The following is a 20,533-nucleotide window of genomic DNA, read 5'->3' as shown; positions in this document are numbered from 1 at the left end:
CTGGTGATTTAAATTATGATACTGTAACCATTAAGTGATAAAGAGAGCTTCTACCTGTGGGCTGCAGAGGCTGTGGTGTGGCCATTGGGGAAATGAAGGATTCTGAATGTGGAGAGTTTGGGGCTTCCATGGGCCACCCCTGAGGAACAACAGCTGCAGGAGAAAATGTGCCACAGGGAAACAGACCTAATATTGAAACACAAACAGATTTTTGAAACTGGGTCAGTAATGAGGGAAAAAAGGCATTTGATACTTGAAAATCAGCTTTGTATACTGCCATAATGACAAAGACCTAAGGACTAATGAAAAACAAAGCAAGAGAGTTTTAAAGTAAAAATTGTTGATGTTTTTCAGGTTTTGGTAAATTGTTACCTGGCTGTCATGCCATTGGTCAGCATTAACTAGGAACCTTCTACAGCATATTGCAAGGAGTCAAAGTACCAAAGATGAAGCTCTAGCACCAAAAATATCATAACTGGCACAACACAATGTACAGTAAGGAATTGTGACTCTTGATTTCCTCATCTGTAAAATGAGATGAATGCCTTCCTCTGCAACATTACACAACAGTTCTGTGAAAATGTTTGTAAATTATTTAGAAAGAGACAAATGTAGAAGGATTATTATCATGCTAGCCTCTGTCAGACATAATAGGGGATTTAATATCACATGGTCCTTGCCATCAAGAGTATTACAATTTAGCTAGAGGGGCAAGACAAACATATATTAAATACTGTATAGGGGGCACTTGGGTGGCTTAGTTAGTTTGAGTGTCTGCCTTTGGCTTGGGTCATGATCCCAGGGTCCTGAAATTGAGCCCCGCACCAGACTCTGCTTGATGGGGAGCCTGCTTCTCCCTCTGCCTCTCCCTTCTTGCACTCCTCCTGACTTGTGCTCATTCTTGCTCATTCTCTCTCAAATAATAATCTTGAAATGTCATTTTAAAAAAAGTTTAAAAAAATACTGTATAGTATGGACTAAGTGCTCCAAGAGTTTAAGAACAACCATGAGGATCAGAACAGCTACAGAGGCTTCAGAGGAGAAGCAAGAGCAGGAAGAGAGGAGAGAGTAGTCCATTTCAAGGACGGAGGACACTGAGCAAAGAAAAGTATGAAAATGCCAGTAGGACAAGAATGTTTCTGCAACTATCAAATCAGTTGGATTCAAATAGATCTTGCAAACCAGAGAGAAAACAGGATTAGAGCGAACAATGGAAGAAGGATCTGGAAAGCCAGAGAAATTTAGACTTGAAGGGCAAAAAACAGTCTTTTAAGGTCTTAATGAAAAATGAGATGATAAATATAGAACAGGGACCCAGTGACCAACGCAACAGGTATGTCTGGAATGAATTTAAAAGGGAGCAGGAAGTCTGTCAGGAGACTCCTGAGGTGGCCTAGATATGAAGGGATAGGGGCTTCTACAGAGGAAGGCAGAGGGAGCATAAAGGAAGAGAACAAGATGCTGTAAAGAAGTCAGTGGGACTAAATGACTTGCTAGCTGGCAAGCTGAAAAATACAGGAGTCAAAGCCACAATCAAAACGTCAGGTGACTACATGGATAGCATCAACATGGATAGCATCAACATTAACTTATATGACATCTTTCCCCCTAGATCCTCAGTTCAAAGAGAAGCATAATTACAACATATTATTAGGCATGAGCTTTACAAATACAAAATTATAAGCATTATTGGAAGTGGGACTTATTGGCAATAGGTACTGAAGGAAACCAGAATGTCACTACAAAATATGCCTCTTTGACATAAAAATTATTTTGAACTGAAAGCAATTAGGGAGCAATAAACCTAGAAAAAGCTCCCCACTTTCTGCCTAAGGGCAGGATATAAATTCTCTTCTTCTGGGAGACAGACTATCAGCCCAGAGAGAGCACCAGAGGAACCTGCAAACAAACTTTACTCCACTGGTTCCCTCTCACGCATTTTTTTTTTAATTTTTATTTATTTATGATAGTCACACATCGAGAGAGAGAGAGGCAGACACATAGGCAGAGGGAGAAGCAGGCTCCATGCACCGGGGGCCCGATGTGGGATTCGATCCCGGGTCTCCAGGATCGCGCCCCGGGCCAAAGGCAGGCGCTAAACCGCTGCGCCACCCAGGGATCCCTCTCACGCATTTTTTTTTTTCTCACGCATTTTTTACCCACAGTTTGCCACTCATGGAAGCCTAAAAACTGCATTCCTTTGTCTTGTCATTTCTTTTCTTTTTTAAAAGATTTTATTTATCTATTCATGAGAGACACACACAGAGAGAGAGAGAGAGGCAGAGACACAGCCAGAGGGAGAAGCAGGCTCCATGCAGGGAGCCTGACATGGGACTTGATCCCGGATCTCCAGGATCATGCCCAGGGCCGAAGGCGGGGCTAAACTGCTGAGCCCCTGGGGCTGCCCTTTTTTTTTTTTTTTTCTTTAAGATTTTATTTATTCATTTGATAGCAAGAGAACACAAGTAGGAGGAGAAGAGGGAGAAGTAAGCTCCCTACTGAGCAAGAAGCCCAAAGCCAGGCTTGACTCCAAGACCCGAGGATCATGACCTGAGCTGAAGGCAGATGTCTAACCAGTTGAGCCACCCAAGTAACCCTTTCCTTTCACTTCTTTACACATTTACTGTTCTTTGTTGAAGATGCTATATAAATTTAAATTCTAAGCTACCACTTTGCGTTACTTTTCTCCCGTATGATGGATTCTGCATGTGTTAACAAACTGTCTCCTGCTAATCTGTCTTTTTGTTAAGAGTCCCAGCTAAAAACCTAAGATGGTAAGAAGTAAAGTTTCACTTCCCTCATGGTATCCTGGCCACATTCACGTTAAAAGTTATACAAAACCAGGAATAAGGATACTACTAATTGAGAAATAAGACATGTTTAATGTTTACTAAGTACCAGATGTTATGAGAAGTGCTCTTATAAAATTCTATTTAATTGTCACCACATCTTTAAGGCAGGAACAAGCGCTGGCCCCACAGATAAAGAAATCACAGTTTAGAGAGGACATAACTTGCCTGAGGTAATGAGCTGGTATAATGTGGAGATAGAATCTGGCCCTATCCAGCCCCAGTGGCGCAGCGGTTTAGCGCCGCCTGCAGCCCAGGGTGTGATCCTGGAGACCCAGGATTGAGTTCCACGTCAGGCTTCCTGCATGGAGTCTGCTTCTCCCTCTGCCTGTGTCTCTGCCTCTCTCTCTCTCTCTCTCTCTCTCTCTGTCTGAATTAAAAAAAAAAAAAAAAAAAGAATCTGGCCCTATCGTATAGTATTCAAGATCCAATGAGAGGAGGTGAGCAGACCCTGAGCAGCTCAACTAAATTCTCTCCTGAGACCAATCTAGAAAGAGCCTTGTTACAGCTAGAGCCAAAAAATATGAGTGGTTAAATTCAAAGGTGATGGGTAAAAGTCCATCTTAATTGTTTGGAGTTAACCAATCAATCTAGTTGAAGAAATCATACCATAACTGTCTTGCAGGGGATCATTTCGTTCTGTAAATGCTGCAGCACTGGTTGTTCCACTGGGGAGAAAGAGAAAATCCTCCAGGCCATCATCATGGTGCATCTTAAAAGGATCTGGAATAAAGAAGGAATTTAAAACTCATTCAGTGAATATAGCTAAAAAGATTAGCATTTCTTACATTATGATGAATACTGATTGGCTACATTTGTGTCATCAATAGAAGTTAAATAAATTGAGATAATATGTGACTGAACATGGTAAAGAATATGTAATCTCATATTCTCTAAGATTTGATTATCTGAATCAGCTAACAAATAAAAAACCAAAAGCACAACTAATACTCAATTCTATAATATGTTTAGAGTTGAAAGTACAGATATAATTAAACTTTCAATATATATTTAGACATTCATTTTAGGTTATATGGGGGGAGGGGAAGACAGCCAGACAAGTAAAGACAATACCTCATGTGGACTTTATGAAGAAAACTACCTTTAAAGAACTGTCTGAATAAAACAAGGTGAACAGCTGGCATCTTAAGAAGAGAAATAAACTCTAGAATCAGAAGTTGCCGTAAGTAAAGACACTCAAAACATCAGGGAAACTGCCTTCTTATACGAGAAAAGAGCAAAGCCAGTCACAAAGCCAGTCAGGCCAAGCAAAAATTTTGCTAAGGGACGCTTGCTATGATGAGCTCTGAGTGTTATATGTAAGTGATGATTCACTGAATTCTATCCCTGAAACCAATATTACACTATATGTTAACCAACTAGAATTTAAATAAAAATTGTCCTGTGTGTTCATTGCTACTAGCACATCTACTTCCTTGAGCAGACAGATCAGCATGTATTCCAATGCAAGCAAAGGATAATCAGCCTTTAAACTGTGGATACTGTTTCCAAATTACTTTAAAGTGGCTTCCTTTCTTTTTGATCTTTAGTCATGAAATGGTCATAAGACATTTCTGCCCTGAAGCAGAAATTAAATATTAAGAATGCGATGGTCAACAGAACTTTGAGAAATGTACTAAAAGATTTGTGATTTAATCTTTCTGATATTCTGGGATCCCTGGGTGGCGCAGCGGTTTGGCGCCTGCCTTTGGCCCAGGGCGCGATCCTGGAGACCCGGGATCGAATCCCACATCAGGCTCCCGGTGCATGGAGCCTGCTTCTCCCTCTGCCTATGTCTCTGCCCCCCCCCCCCCCGTGACTATCATAAATAAATAAATTAATTAATTAATTAATCTTTCTGATATTCTACACTGGAAAGGTTTGTGATCAGCATGGTTTTATTCTAGGTACCAGAAAGGGGGATAATAGCATGCTTTTTCTCATTGCCCTTAGTATAAAATATACCCTTAATATAAAATACGCCAATCCTACAATAAATTCTTTATTAGAGAAAAAAAAAAAGAATTCAGCTTCTGGGGCAGGTAGCTTAGTCAGTTAAGGATCTGCCTTCAGTTCAGGCCATGATCCCAGGGCCCTAGGATGGAGCCCTGCATTGAGTGCTCTGCTCAGTGGGGTGTCTGCTTCTTCCTCTGCCCTTCTCCCTGCTTGTGCTCACTTTTTCTAATAAATAAGTAGTATCTTTAAAAAAAATCTGCTTCTAAGGAGGCCTTCTCAAAATTTGCACACATCTGAATTACCCTGCAGCCTTAAAGAAACACTGATTGCTAGGCCCTAAGAATCTGATTTCTAACTAGTTCCTTGGTGGATCCTAGTGACTCATTCCCTTCAGGGGCTTCATTTGTCAGAGGCAAGCTGTACCACCCTCTTCTAGTTAGGGTTGTCAAGATCAGGGGAGACCATGGCACTGGTAAGTATAAACAAGCAGAAGGCAAACTAAGAACTGTTGGGGATGGAGGAGACCCCAATGTTGCTTCGCCAGAACAGCAGGGGAGCTGGGAAGAGAGATTATAACCATTCATTCTCTCCAGTATCACTTGGTTTGGGGTGGTTGCTTGCTTGTTCTGCTTCTTGCACTTCCACTGAAGGAAAACAGGAAGCCTAAACCATCAAGGAGAGTAATTGTATGGTGTGCATATGAGGATGGAAGATTTGCTAACTTGCATGTAAAAATGAATGGTTTCTAACCAAGTTCCGTCATTTACTTATTTTTTACGGAGTGCCTCTAATATGGCAGAGCCTGTGTGCTCTAAAAACCCAGAGGAGGGACGCTTGGGTGGCTCAGCGATTAAGCATCTGCCTTTGGCCCAAGGCATGATTCTGGAGCCCCAGGATCGAGTCCCACATCGGGCTCCCTGCATGGAGCCTGCTTCTCCCTCTGCCTATGTCTCTGCCTCTCTCTCTCTGTGTCTCTCATGAATAAATAAATATAATCTTTAAAAAGAAAAAAAAAAAAAAAAAGGGAAGGGATCCCTGGGTGGCTCAGCGGTTTAGCACCTGCCTTTGGCCCAGGGCGGGATCCTGGAGTCCTGGGATTGAGTTCCACATCGGGCTCCTTGCATGGAGCCTGCTTCTCCCTCTGCCTGTGTCTCTGCCTCTCTATCTGCGTCTATCATGAATAAATAAATAAAATCTTAAAAAAAAAAAAAAAAAAAAACAGAGGAGATGCAGAAGGTCAGGGCTGAGAACATTTAGCAGAGCAATATTTTCGTTCAAGAAGATCTTCACCTGATAAATACTTAAGCTGAAAACTAAAGAAATGAGTGGTTACAGGGAGAAGACCTTTTCTCCATCTATATTCACTCCCTCATAGTGATCTCATTTAATCCTACAGTTTAAAATCCTGTAACTTAGTAATACTCAAATTTGTACCTCGAGACATCTAGAACTCACCCCTTATATCTTAACTTTCTTTTTTAAAAGATTTTATTTATGTATTCATGAGAGAGGCAGAGACATATGCAGAGTGAGAAGCAGACTCCCTGAGGAGAGCCCAATGCGGGGACTTGATCCCAGAACCCTGGGACCATGACCTGAGCCAAAGGCAGATGCTCAACCACTGAGCCACCCTGGTGCCCCTCTTGGCTTTCCTAAAATTGCCAATCCTTTTTTTTTTTTAAGATTTTATTAATTTATTTTATTTGACAGAGAGAGAGTGAGTGAGAGAGCACAAGCAGGGGGGAGCAGCAGAGGGATAAGTAGGCTAAGTAGGACGCGGGGCTCAATCCCAGGACCCCAAGAACATGAACTGAGCTGAAGGTATATGCTTAACCAACTGAGCCACCCAGGCACCCCTAGATTACCAATTTTTAATATATAAAATAAAGTCAAAATGTAACATGCTTCCCAAATGACCATTCATACAATCTTCCCATCTCTAATGGCATTCTATCTTTTTGGTCAAATCATGAGGAATCCACTAAAAAACTACTAAAACTAATGAGTTCAGCAAGGTTGGAAGATACAAGATCAATATACAAAAGTCAATTGTATACCTATTACCTTCCAATGAACAATCTAAAAATGAAATTAAGAAAACTATTCCAAAAAAAGAAAACCATTCCATTCATAGCATCAAAAAACCAAAATATTAGGAATAAGTTTTACAAAACAGAGTATAAAATTTATACTCTGAAAACTTCAAAAATATTGTTGAAATAAGGTATACATAAATGTAAAACATTCTATGTTTATGAACTGAAAGACTTAATATTGTTAAGATGGCAAAACTCCTCAATTTGATCTATAGATTCAATGCAATTCCCAGCAGAATCCCAGCTGATTTCTTTACAGAAACTGACAACCTAGGCACCTGGGTGGCTCAGTTAGTTAAGCATCTGCCTTTACTCAGGTCATGATCCCGGGATCCTGGGATGGAGCCCCACATTGGGCTCCCTGCTCAGTGAGAAGTCTGCTTCTCTCTCTCCCTCTGCACCCCTCCCCTCGTGTGCTCTCTCACACATTCTCTCTCAAATAAAATAAATCTTTAAAAAAAATTGACAAGCTGATTATAAAATTCATGTGGAATTGCAAAGGACCCAGAACAGCCAAAACAATCATTAAAAAAAAAAAAAAAAAAAAAAAAAATCCCTGGATTGCTCAATGGTTTGGCCCCTGCCTTCAGCTCAGGGGTGTGATCCTGGAGTCCCGGGATCAAGTCCCATAACGGGCTCCCTGCATGGAGCCTGCTTCTCCCTCTGCCTGTGTCTCTGCCTCTCTCTCTGTGTCTCTCATGATAAATTAATAAAATATTTTTTTTAAAAAGTAGGAAGATTCACACTTCTCCACTGCAACACTTACACAAAGCTACAGTAATCATGATAGAATAGTACTGGTATAAGGACAGACATACACATCAGTGCAATAGAACTAAGAGTTGATAAAACTATAGGTCTATGGTGAACAGATTTCAGCAAGAATGCCAAGACTAGGAAATGGGGAAAGAATGATATTTTCAAAAAATGGAGCTGGGACAACTGGATATCCACATGCAAAATAATGAATCTGGATTTCTCTACCTCTCACCATATACAAAAATCAACTTACAATGGATCAAAGACCTTAATACAAGAGATAAAATTATAAATTTTTAGAACAAAACATAAGGATAGATGTTCATGACCTCAGATTTGGCAATGAATTTTTAGCTATGACACAAAAGCATGAACGGCAAAATAAAAACTAGGTAATTGGGCCTCATCAAAATAAAACACTTCTATGCATCAAAGGGCACTATCAAGAAAATTAAGAAAAGAAAATTAGAAGACAACCCCCATAACATGGGAAAAAATATTTGCAAATCATAAATCTAATAAGGGTCTAGTATATAAAGAACTCTTATAAGACAACAACAACAACAAAGACACACCAATTAAAAATGGTAAAAAGGGGGGCAGCCCCGGTGGACCAGCGGTTTAGCGCCACCTTCGGCCCAGGGTGTGATTCTGGAGACCTGGGATTGAGTCCCACATCAGGCACCCTGCATGGAACCTGCTTCTCCCTCTGCCTGTGCTTCTGCCTCTCTCTCTGTATCTGTCATGAATAAATAAATAAAATCTTAAAAAAAGAAAATGGGACAAAGGCAAAGGGAACGTCTGGGTGGCTCAGTGGTTGAGTGCCTGCCTTTGGCTCAGGTCATGATCCCGGGGTCCTGGGTTCAAGTCCTGATTGGGTTCCTTCAGTGAGCCTGTTTCTTTCCTTCTGCCTGTTTCCCTGCCTCTCTCTCTTTCTGTGTCATGAATAAATAAAATCTTAAAAAAAAAATAGGACATGGTATCTGAATACACATTTCTCTAATGAAGATATACAAATAGCCAGTAAACACATGAAAAGATAAAAAGATGATCATTAGCTAAGAGGAAAATGCAAATAAAAATCACAACAGGATACCATTTCAATAGCAACTAGGCTAAATATAATTTTTCAAAAGGTAAAACAAGCATTTTTAAAGATGTGGAGGAATTATAAACCTAACCCACTATTGGTAAGAATATAAAATGGATGCTTTGGAAAATAGTTGGGCAATTCATCAAATGATTAAATAGTTACCAAATAATCAGCAATACCAACCCAGGTATAAACAAACCCAAGGTAAATGAAAATGTGTGTTTGCACAAAAACCTGTACATGAATGATTAAAACAGCAGTACTAACAACAGTAAAACAAAACAAAAACAAAAAAACCCCGCAAACAACCTACACATTTATCAACTGATGAAAAGATAAACAAAATGTGGTATATCTATGCAATAGGTCCCTCTGAAAGAATGAAGCACTGACCCATGGCACAAAATGCACAATTCTTGAAAGCTTGCTAAGTGAAAAAGCCAGTCACAAAAGAGCACATACGATTCCATCTTATAAAATGTGCAGAACAGATAAATTTAGAGAGAGAGTCGATTAGTGGTTGCTTAGTGCTGGGTTGGATAAAGAGACAGGGAGTGATATCTAAAGAATACAGAGTTTGTTTTTAAGGTAATAAAAATATTGTAAAGCTGATTCTGGTGATAGCTTTATATATATGTGAATACACTAAAAATCCACTGAATTGTACACTTTGAATAGGTGAATTGTATGTTATACGAATTACGACTCAATAAAGCAGTTTTTAAAAATTATCATATATCTAAGACAGTCAATAATTAGAAAATGGTATAGAACATCAAGTACTAGTTCATTTGGAATCAGCTATAAGCACCTTATAAGTTAGATGGCAGAAAGGAAGCCATATATAAATACAAAATACAAACAAAAAAAACTGAGCTCTCAACCTGGCATGGGGCCATTGATGCTACCACTTTGAGGTCCTTCTACAATCCATTCCTGCCACCATTTCTAGCTCTAGGCAACTACCAAAAACTATGCTTTTGGTCTCTATAGATTAGTTTGATTTTATAGAAATTGGGTATGAGTCTTAGTTCCTTCTGTCAAATGAGGATGATAAATACTTGCAGACTTAGGTTAGAAACACAGAAAATATGTATAGGAAGGTGCTAGCACTGTGCCTGGCACACGAAACAGACATTCAACAAATGGTGCTATAATTACTGTAAAAATTCCTTTTGGAAGAATTAAGAATCTAAGGTACTACTGACAATTTAGTCTTCAATGAATATCAGTTTCAGTTAAATTACAAAAACAGTCCTTGAAAGGGAGAGATTTAGAGGGGCATGGGCCTCAGAAGAAGGGATTGAGAAGAGAAAGGGTCAACTAAATGTTCAGAGTAAATGATTACACCTTGGTTGTGCTTTACAAGCTATATTTAAGCTAAAAAGTTTATCTACATGGTGGCTGCAAATATTTCATGTTTATGTCATTGCTTACACTGAGCAGTCACAGGCAAGTCTGTACTTACCAGTCTGGGTAGGATTCACCAACTGTTCTGGCTCAAAGCAAAAGTTTGTATTTTCTGGCCAGCTCTGGATGTTCTGATATCCCTCGTAGGGCATTTTCTCTTCAAGGAATTGAGTTGGCGAGCCTTTAAATACAAAACACGGAAAAAAAAGTTAAAAGGTACTTTTGTCTTCTCCATTAGAGTTGAGTTTCTACAAGTATCACAATTAGTATAATTATGACAAAATCATACCTACCTAGCGCCTTTCAAGAAATCTTTTTAAAAATTTTACGATAGAAAAATATAATAAAAATACTGTAAGTAAAAAAAAAATACTGGAAGTATAGGTTGTTATTAGGTTAAAAATACTGCAAAATATCTTCTGGTTATGATATCTGAATAGGTTAATGATTTTTATCTACAAAAGAACAGTATAAAATTTGACAACTGTCAGCAACAATCATTTCAAGTCACCAAAACTCAAAAAAATGTCAGATCTAAATAAATGGAGAGAAATACTATGCTATGTTCATTAATAGAAGACTCAGTATTGTTAAGATGGCGATTCTCAAACTGACCAATAGATTCAAGGCAATTACAATTAAAAATTTCAGAATTTTTTGAAGGTGTCAACAAACTCATTCCATAATTTATAAGGAAATGCGAAAAACCACAGAATAGCCAAAACAATTTTGAAGAACAGCACACTGGAGGACATTATCTGATTTTAAAAGTTATTACAAATGTAAAATAACCAAGTGAGTGTGGTATGGCCCACACATTAGATAAATGGAGCAGAATAGAGTTCAGAAAGAAAACTACATAAGTTGTGGACAACTGGTTTTTAACAGAAGTCCCAAGGGGAAAGGATCATTTTCTTCTAACCAATGACACAGAAACAACTGGTCACTTACCTTACACCATACGCAAAATCTAACTCCAGATAGATTCAAAACCTAAATGTAAACAGGTGAAACTAAAGGAATTTGTAGAAGAAAACAGGAGAAAACTATCTCTGTGACCCTGAATTAGGCAGAGATTTCTTAGACATGTCATCAAAAGCAAGATCCATAAAGGAAAAATACTGATGAACTGGACACCATTGAAATGTAAAACTTTTTCTTTTCTTTTTAAAAAGATTTTATTTATTTATTCATGAGAGACACAAAGAGAGAGGCAGAGACACAGGCAGAGGGAAAAGCAGGCTCCATTGCAGGGAGCCCCATGTGGGACTTGATCCCAGGACTCCAGGATCACGCCCTGGGCCGAAGGCAGGCGCTCAACCGCTGAGCCACCCGGGGATCCAAAGCTTTTGCTTTTCAAAAATACTATTAAGAGAATGAAAAGAGAAGCCAGAGACTGAGAAAATATTTGCAAATGATAAATCTAATAAAGGACTTATATAGAGAAGAGATCAAAATCCCTTAGAGCATAATTATAATCTACCTTAGATCAATTTTATAGGAAACAAATTCATTAATCACATTAAAAACAATATTTATAAGCAACTAGATAGATACTGGAACATACTGTGTATTCAAAACTGTGTTTAAGCATTTAATATGGGGAAAATAGCCACTTCAGTCTTTTTATGCAGTCTTGTTTATACTTGCAAAGAACAATATGTAAAGTTCTTATTTTATTTCCCTCAGATTTTGTTTGTTCTGATCATATTTATTAAAATGTTATCCTCGGGCAGCCCTGATGGCCCAGCGGTTTGGCGCCATCTTCGGCCTGGGGTGTGATCCTGGAGATCTGGGATCGAGTCCCACATCAGGCTCCCTGCATGGAGCCTGCTTCTGCCTCTGCCTGTGCCTCTGCCTCTCTCTCTTTCTCTGTGTCTGTCATGAATAAATAAATAAAATCTTCAAACAAACAAACAAACAAACAAATAAATAAAATGTTATTGTCTGTTCAGGCTAATAATAAAAAATTAAGACTTGGAAAAAATCTCTTACAACACAACTGTAAGACAAGCAACTCAATTTTAAACGAGCAAAAATTTTCAATAGCCATTGTCATCAAAGAAAATACACAAGTGGGTAATATGCACATGAAAAGCAGCTCATCATCATTAGTCGTTAAGGAAATGCAAACTGAAATCACTATCAGATGCTATTACACTACCGAACCACTAAATCAAAAAGACTGACAATACCAGGAGTTAGTGAGGACAAAGAGAAAAAGGAAACTTCTTTCATTCCTGGAGGGAAAGTTAAATGGCACTACTTTAGAAATTAGTTTGATGGCTTTCTTTTCTTTTTTTTTATGAACAGCTTGAGATATAAATTATCCTTTTAAAGTGTAGAATCCCGTGGGTTTCAGTATGTTCACGGAGTTATACAACTACCACCACTAACTTCAGAATATCTTTATTACTCCAAAATCCTCTATATATAAGTTTCTGTGTGGTCATATGTTTCTAATTCTACTGAGTATATGCCTAGCAGAATTTCTAGGTCATACATCAACTCTTATGTTTAACATTTTGAGAAACTGCCAGACTGTTTTTGCAAAGCGCTTGCACCATTTTATAATCTCAACCAACAATGTATGAGCGTTTCAACTTCTCCACATCTTCGCCAACACTGTTGATCTTTTTTATTTTAGCTATACCAGATGTGGGTGTGAAGTGTATCCCACTGTGGTTCTGATTTGCATTTCCCTAATGACTAGTGATTTTATGCATATTTTCATTGCTTATCAGTCATTTGCATTTTTTAAAAAAGAAATGTCTATTTAAGGGGCACGCGGGTAGTACAGTTTAGTTAAGCATCCAACTTTTGGTATGGCTTAGGTTGTGATCTCAGGGTCATAAGATCCAACCCTGTGGTAGGCTCCTCATTAGCATGGAGTCTGCTTGGGATCCTCTCCCTCTCCCTCTGCCTTTCTTGTTCATGCTCTCTCTCTCTCTCTCTCTCTCTCTCTCTCTAAAATAAACAAACAGGGACGCCTGGGTGGCTCAGCGGTTGAGCGCCTGCTTTTGGCTCAGGGCATGATCCTGTGATTCCAGGACTGAGTCCCATACATCAGGCTCCCTCCATGGAGCCTGCTTCTTCCTCTGCCTACATCTCTGCCTCTCTCTCTCTCTGTGCCTCTCATGAATAAATAAATAAAATCTTTAAAATAAATAATAAATCTAAAAAATATATATCTATTGAATTCATTTAACTATATTTTAATTGAGCTAATTTCTGTTATTATTGAGATGTAAGATTCATTCTTTTTTTAAAATTTTTATTTATTTATGATAGTCAGAGAGAGAGAGAGAGAGAGAGAGAGGCAGAGACACACGCAGAAGGAGAAGCAGGCTCCATGCACCGGGAGCCCGACGTGGGATTCGATCCTGGGTCTCCAGGATCGCGACCTGGGCCAAAGGCAGGCGCCAAACCGCTGCGCCACCCAGGGATCCCCATTCTTTTTTTTTTAGTAATATTTTAGTTTTTTATTTGAGAGAGAGATTGAGCATGAACCAAGGATAGAGGCAGAGAGAGAAGCAGGCTCCCTGCTGAGCAGGGAGCTCGATGTGGGACTCGATCCCAGAACCACGAGATCATGACCTGAGCCAGAGGCAGATGCTCAACCAACTGAGCCACATAGGCGCACCTCACTTTCTTTTTTTATTTCAAGCATAGTTAACATACAGTTATTAGTTTCAGGGGTATAAGGATTCAACAGTTCCATACATTACTCAGTGCTCATCATAGTAAGTGTACTCTTTTTTTTTTTTTTTCAATATTGCCTCTAACAATTAGATACAGAATACAGTTTACAAATTCTTTCTACTTCTTTTTTTTTTTAATTTTTTTTAAATTTTTATTTATTTATGATAGTCAGAGAGAGAGAGAGAGAGAGAGGCAGAGACACAGTCAGAGGGAGAAGCAGGCTCCATGCACCGGGAGCCCGATGTGGGATTCGATCCCGGGTCTCCAGGATCGCGACCTGGGCCAAAGGCAGGCGCCAAACCGCTGCGCCACCCAGGGATCCCAGTAAGTGTACTCTTAATTGCCTTCACCTATTTCACCCCTCCCCTCAACCCACCTTTCCTCTAGCAAACATCAGTTTGTTCTCTTCTTTAAGGATTTATTTATTTTTAAGATTTATTTATTCATTCATTCAGAGAGAGAGAGAGACAGGTAGAGACACAGGCAGAGGGAGAAGCGGGCTCCATGCAGGGAGCCCAACGTAGGACTCGATCCTGGGTCTCCAGGATCATGCCCTGGGCCGAAGGCGGCGCTAAACCACTGCGCCACCGGGGCTGCCCAAGGATGTATTTCTTTTTATCTTTGTTCATTTGTTTTGTTTCCTAAATTCCACATGTAAGTGAAATCATATCATAGTTGTCTTTCTCTGACTGATTTATTGGATTTAGCATTATACCCTCTATATTCATCCAAGATTCATTTTCTTGATGTCCTTGGGGCACAAATAATTTTTAATTTTGATAAAGTGCAATTTTTTAAAAAGTCATCTCTGCAAAAAAACAAAAAACAAAAAAATAAAATAAAATAAAGTCATCTCTGCACACAACATGGGGCTCAAACTTACAACTCTAATATCAAAAGTCAAATGTTCCTCTAAGTGAGCCAGCCAGGCACTCCAATAAAGTCTAATTTATCTGATTTTCTTTTGCCACTATGTCTGGAGTTCTAAGAAACCACTGGCTAATCCAAGGTCATAACTGATCTATGCCTGTTTTCTTCTAGGAGGTCTGCTGTACCCCTTATATTTAGTTCTATGATCCATATTATTTTTTTATGCGGTATTAAGTAGGGGTCCCAACTTCATGCTTTTGCATAGAGATATCCAGTTTTCCCAGCCCCATTTGTTGAAAAGACTATTGTAGTCCTTTTTTTTTTTTAATTTTTTTTTAATTTATTTATGATAGTCACACACACAGAGAGAGAGAGGCAGAGACACAGGCAGAGGGAGAAGCAGGCTCCATGCACTGGGAGCCCGATGTGGGATTTGATCCTGGGTCTCCAGGATCGCGCCCTGGGCCAAAGGCAGGTGCCAAACCACTGCGCCACCCAGGGATCCCTATTGTAGTCCTCTTACTGGTAGGAAATACCCTGCAAGATTACTCCCCATCCCTGCCGCTGGACATGTGAAACTACAAATAGTACTGAACCCTATATATGCTGTTTTTCCCCTATTTATATGTACCTATAATAAAGTTTAATTTATAAATTAGGCACAGCAAGAGATTAACAACAATAACTAGTTATAGAACAATTATAACAATATACTATAAGTAAATAAAAGTTATGTGAATGTGGTCTATCAAAATATCTTACTGTATTATATTCACCCTTCTAGTGATGATGTGAGATGATAAAATGCCTACATGATTAGATGAAGTGAGGTGAACGAGGTAGGTATTGTGACGTAATGTTAGGCTACTAATGACCTTCTGATATGTCAGGAGGAGGAGGACTATCTGCTTCCAAACCACAGGTAACCACAAGTAACTGAAATGACAGAAAGCAAAATCGCGGATAGGGGATACTACTGTATTCTTCCTCCACAGATTTATCTTGGGGCACCTTTGTTGAAAGATGTAAGAGTTTAATTCTAGACTTTGACAGTTTCTTAAAATGTTAACATTTCTGACCTAGCAATCTCAATCCCAAGTATCAACCTAAGAGAAATGAAAACACGTATTTATACAAAACTAATATGACTAACGCATTATTCATTACAGCTAAAAATTGGAAACCTAGTATTCATCAACTGGCAAACATATAAACAAAATATGTGCATACACATAATAGAATATTATGCAGCTATAAATGGGAATGAACTACTGATAAATACTACAATATGGATGAGCCTTAAAAGCCTCACGATATGTGAGAAAATCAAGACACAAGAGACTATATATTATATAATTCTGTTTACATGAATTTTCTAGAAAAGACACAATTATACTGACAGGAAGTAGAATAGTGGCTGCCTAGACTACAGGTAGGAATGGGAATTGAACATAAATGGGCCCAAGGGAACTCCGAGGGTGATCACATATTCTAAAAATGGATTAAGGTGACTTTAGTATATACTTCCTCTTTAGGGGCATGCACTTTTGTTGAGAAGGGCATAAAAGTAAATGAGAAAGAGGTTTTTTTTTTTTTTTGGTTGTTTTTTTTTTTTTTTAAGATTTTATTTATTTATTTATTCATAGAGACAGAGAGAGAGAGAGGGGCAGAGGCACAGGCAGAGGGAGAAGCAGGCTCCATGCAGGAGCCCGATGTGGGACTTGATCCCAGGTCTCCAGGATCACACCTGGGCTGCAGGCGGCGCTAAACCACTGCGCCACCAGGGCTGCCCGAGAAAGAAGTTTTGAAAGGCTGAATAGCCACAGTACCAAAGTTTAAAGTTTCCCTACTGTGTCTTCCTTCTAGAAAACAGATAAAAGGGGATCTCTGGGTGGCTCAGCGGTTTAGTGCCTGCCTTTGGCCCAGGGCGCAATCCTGGAGTCTCCGGATCGAGTCCCGCGTCAGGCTCTCTGTATGATGCCTGCTTCTCCCTCCTCCTGTGTCTCTGCCTCTCTCTCTCTCTCTGTCTATCATAAATAAATAAATACATCTTTAAAAAAAAAAAAAAGAAAACAGATAAAGACCTAAGGAAGATAGAGCTGGGAGAAGGAGAAGGCTCTACCACAGGGTACTTAGAAACAATTCTATGGCTAATACACTGACTGCTACCCTCAAGGCAAAGTGGGATTGGAAGTGACAGGACTTCCAACTCATCCTGCTGTCTCTAGGTACAAATGCTCCCCTTCAAGGTTGCCCTTTATTTTCATGTTTCATAGAATCATTTCAATCTGATTTCACCTACATGAAGTGGTTTGGGGGAAAAAGAGAAGAAGAAGAAGAAAACAAAATTATTTATCCTCAACTTGTATTTTCTAAAATGCTCCTTCAGGAACATCTCCTGAGAGGATCTTGGATTTCTGAAGATTTTTTTTCTATAAACTTTTTTACTTAAGCATAATAAATCTGTGGATTTACTTTCCATGCCTATAAGATTGGAAGGTGTATAATATGCTCTAACTTTAATTAAGACATTTAATTATGTGCAGCCCCAGTGGCGCAGCGGTTTGGCGCCGCCTGCAGCCTGGGGTGTGATCCTGGAGACCCGGGATGGAGTCCCACATCAGGCTCCCTGTGTGGAGCCTGCTTCTCCCTCTGTCTGTGTCTCTGCCTCTCTCTCTCTGTGTCTATGACTAAATAAATAAAATCTTAAAAAAAATTTTTTTAAATTATCATCTTGTAACTAACTCTTCTTACATAAGTAAAACACCAAATCCCTAAGAAATTTATCTGCTGGAGGGAGAGTTAACATGATAAATGGCAAACCCTCCTGGGTTGTATCTGTTAACCAGAGCCTCTAGCAGGAGTGGTTTCTCTCTGAAGGTTACAGAAACTGACATGCACACAACTAAGAAACTGCTGCTGCAAGTTATAAGAAAAGGAAACATCAATTCCTCAAAAGATAGACTTTTTCCAAACTTTAAGCAATGTTTGTCACAACTGTCTTTTTAAGATGGAAGCCGATCATCATAATTGTCTTTCATCAATGACAGTTTACAATGGATGATCTAGAGATAGACCACACATAGCTAATTCCTAGGTCAACCCTCATTAAATGACAAAAGTACAAAAGTAAACACCTCTTGTTATGGTATGTGGAGCCAGAGAGAAGAGAAAAACTTAGCAATACAGTTCAAATATGGAGTCTACTTCCAGCAGGGATGTCAACACCCTGTAACGTGGTCCTGTAAATTCATGCCTAAGCACATCCAGAGGTTTGAATAATCATCTCTGTCTCCTCCAAGCACCTCCTCCTCCTTTTGGGTCTCTCGTTCAGTATGCTTTCTGTTTTCTGTCTCTCCTTTGGCTTTAGGAGAGCCAACTTTATTTTCAATTTTTTTAATTTTTGAGAGCGTGAGTGCAAGTGGGGGATGGGTGGAAGCAGAGGGAGAGGGAGAATTTTTTTTTTTTAAGATTTATTCTAGAAAGAGAGAGGTAAAGAGAGCTTACGAGTGTGGAGGGGAGCGGCAGAGGGAGAGGGACAGAAAGTCTTAAGTCTCATGACCCTGAGATCAAGACCCCAGCTGAAACCAAGATTTTCACATCTAACCAAATGTACCACTCAGAGAGACAGAATCTTATGCACGTTCCATGCCTGGTGCAGAGCCCCATGCAAGGCTTGATCTCACAACTGTGAGATCACACCCTGAGCCAAAATCAAAAGTTGGACATTTAAGCAATGGAGCCACCCAGGCACCTCAAGAAAGCCAATTTTATTTTATTTTATTAAAGATTTTGTTTATTCTGAGAGACACACACAGAGAGAGAGAGAGAGAGGCAGAGACACAGGCAGGGAGAGAAGCAAGCTCCATGCAGGGAGCCTGATGTGGGGCTTGATCCCAGGACTCCAGGATTATGCCCTGGGTCAAAGGCAGGCGCTAAACTGCTGAGCCACTCGGGGATCCCCAAGATAGCCAATTTTAAACAACATTTCAATACAAGAAAGTTCTGCAGAGCTAACAGTAGTCAGATTGCGTTAGTTATGTGGTTTAATTTTCTGTAATACTTAAATATGCATTCATCACTATTTCAGCAGACATAGAGAGTCAATTTTACATAGACCACATACTTGTTTTTGCACAGTGCTGGTAAGTGGGGAAAACATTCACCAGAGCCAAATATGAGTTGAAGCCATGGTTAAGAATGAGAAAATAAGGAGCACGCCAATTTGAATGGAAAAAACTTATGGAGGACAGCAATTCTTCACAGATGGCTGCTAGAGAATAGCCAGGATGTCAAAGGCCAAAAAGAGCAGACCCCAAGATTTAGCTGCCTGTATTGCTTCCAAAGGGGAACCGCTGTATTCCTTTCCAGGTGGTCCTGGTGCAGAGGTCACTTGTGGTGTTTTTGTTTTCCTGACCAAAGGAATATACTTGTATTCAACCAGGCCAAAGACATTCTGACTTTTTTGGATCATGAGCCATAATGATACACATTAGCTGCCACTAGCCGTTTCCCACCTTGAAAGAATCTGCCTGAGAGAGGGTAAGGGAGAACAGAGAGGGGACAAGAAAGAGTAGGAGAAAAGGAGAAAGGAAGACTGTGAGGGAGTGAGTGAGTGAGTGAAGCAGAGAAAGAAACAAGGGAAGGAGAGAAAATCAAGAGAGAGACTTATGAGCCAAGTATAATTCTAAAAGCCTTATATGTTAAAAAAAAAATCCAGCTGGATCCCTGGGTGGCGCAGCGGTTTGGCGCCTGCCTTTGGCCCAGGGCGCGATCCTGGAGACCCAGGATCGAATCCCACGTCGGGCTCCTGGTGCATGGAGCCTGCTTCTCCCTCTGCCTGTGTCTCTGCCTCTCTCTCTCTCACTGTGCGCCTATCACAAGTAAATAAAAAATAATAATAATAAAAAAATAAAAAATAAAAAATAAAAAAAAATCCAGCTGTAGACAGTCTTCAAACATATAAATGTACATTCCTCAGTTTTTATAAGGTTCTAACCCTGGCTCTGCCACTTAACTCTGGGTGTGACGTTGAGACTTCTAGAGCCACAGACCACTATCCTAGAGTTAAAAAAAATTGTGATAATTTTTAAATGCATCTTAATTCTTTTTTTTTTTTAAAGATTTTATTTATTTATTCATGAGAGACAGAGAGAGAGAGAGAAAGAGGCAGAGACACAGGCAGAGGAAGAAACAGGCTCCATGCAGGGAGCCTGACGTGGGACTCGATCCTGGGTCTTCAGGATCAGGCCCTGGGCTGAAGGCAGGCACTAAACCACTGAGCCATCCGGGCTGCCCGCATTTTAATTCTAAAATTAAATTCTGAGACCTTTGAATTACCCACTCACCTCTTCATCTCTCAAAACCTAATAAAATACAACTTAAAAAAAAACATTCAGAAGTTATTGGATAAATGGAAGTACTTGAACATTTGTTAAACCAGAAAGATAACAAATCAAAAAACAAACCACAGCATCCTTGGGAAGGTTCACTAGTGGTATGTGGAGGAGGTAAGAGGAAAAGGTGGCAAATATTTGGAGAGAAAGACTTCTTAAAATTAATAAGAATATAAATAATAAATTTTTACTGATTGACTTAACTTCTCAAATCACAAAAGCACAAATGTAATAATACACACAGCTCCATTTTGGATCACTAAAGAGAAATTAATGAGAAAACAGTAGAAGAAAACAGAGTTTTCTCACGCTCTGAGGTTGAAGCTAAGAATCAATCTGTAACTGACTCAATAGTACTATAACCAGCAGTCTCAAAACCTGGTCTTTGGCTACTTTTCAGAA

At 39.5% G+C, this 20,533-nt stretch overlaps 1 protein-coding gene across 23 annotated transcripts in view; it reads right to left on the bottom strand.

Moving 5' to 3' along the window:
• Positions 1–20,533, bottom strand: part of MAP4 (microtubule associated protein 4) — a 204,113-nt gene that overhangs the window by 56,409 nt on the left and 127,171 nt on the right. For 22 of the 23 annotated variants that reach the window (XM_038566588.1, XM_038566578.1, XM_038566583.1 and 19 more), the window contains exons 4-6: positions 10,222–10,344; positions 3,459–3,572; positions 55–186 (exon numbers count right to left, since the gene is read on the bottom strand). In XM_038566588.1, the coding sequence (XP_038422516.1) occupies positions 55–186; positions 3,459–3,572; positions 10,222–10,344 (369 nt within the window). The remainder of the gene's footprint in view (positions 1–54; positions 187–3,458; positions 3,573–10,221; positions 10,345–20,533) is intronic. The other variant, XM_038566582.1, reaches the window with a different exon arrangement.

This window comes from Canis lupus, chromosome 20 (genome assembly GCF_011100685.1).
Source record: "Canis lupus familiaris isolate Mischka breed German Shepherd chromosome 20, alternate assembly UU_Cfam_GSD_1.0, whole genome shotgun sequence".
NCBI classification, from domain to species: domain Eukaryota; kingdom Metazoa; phylum Chordata; class Mammalia; order Carnivora; family Canidae; genus Canis; species Canis lupus.
Note: the sequence above shows the minus strand (reverse complement) of the source record. Positions and strands in the feature narration are given on the sequence as shown.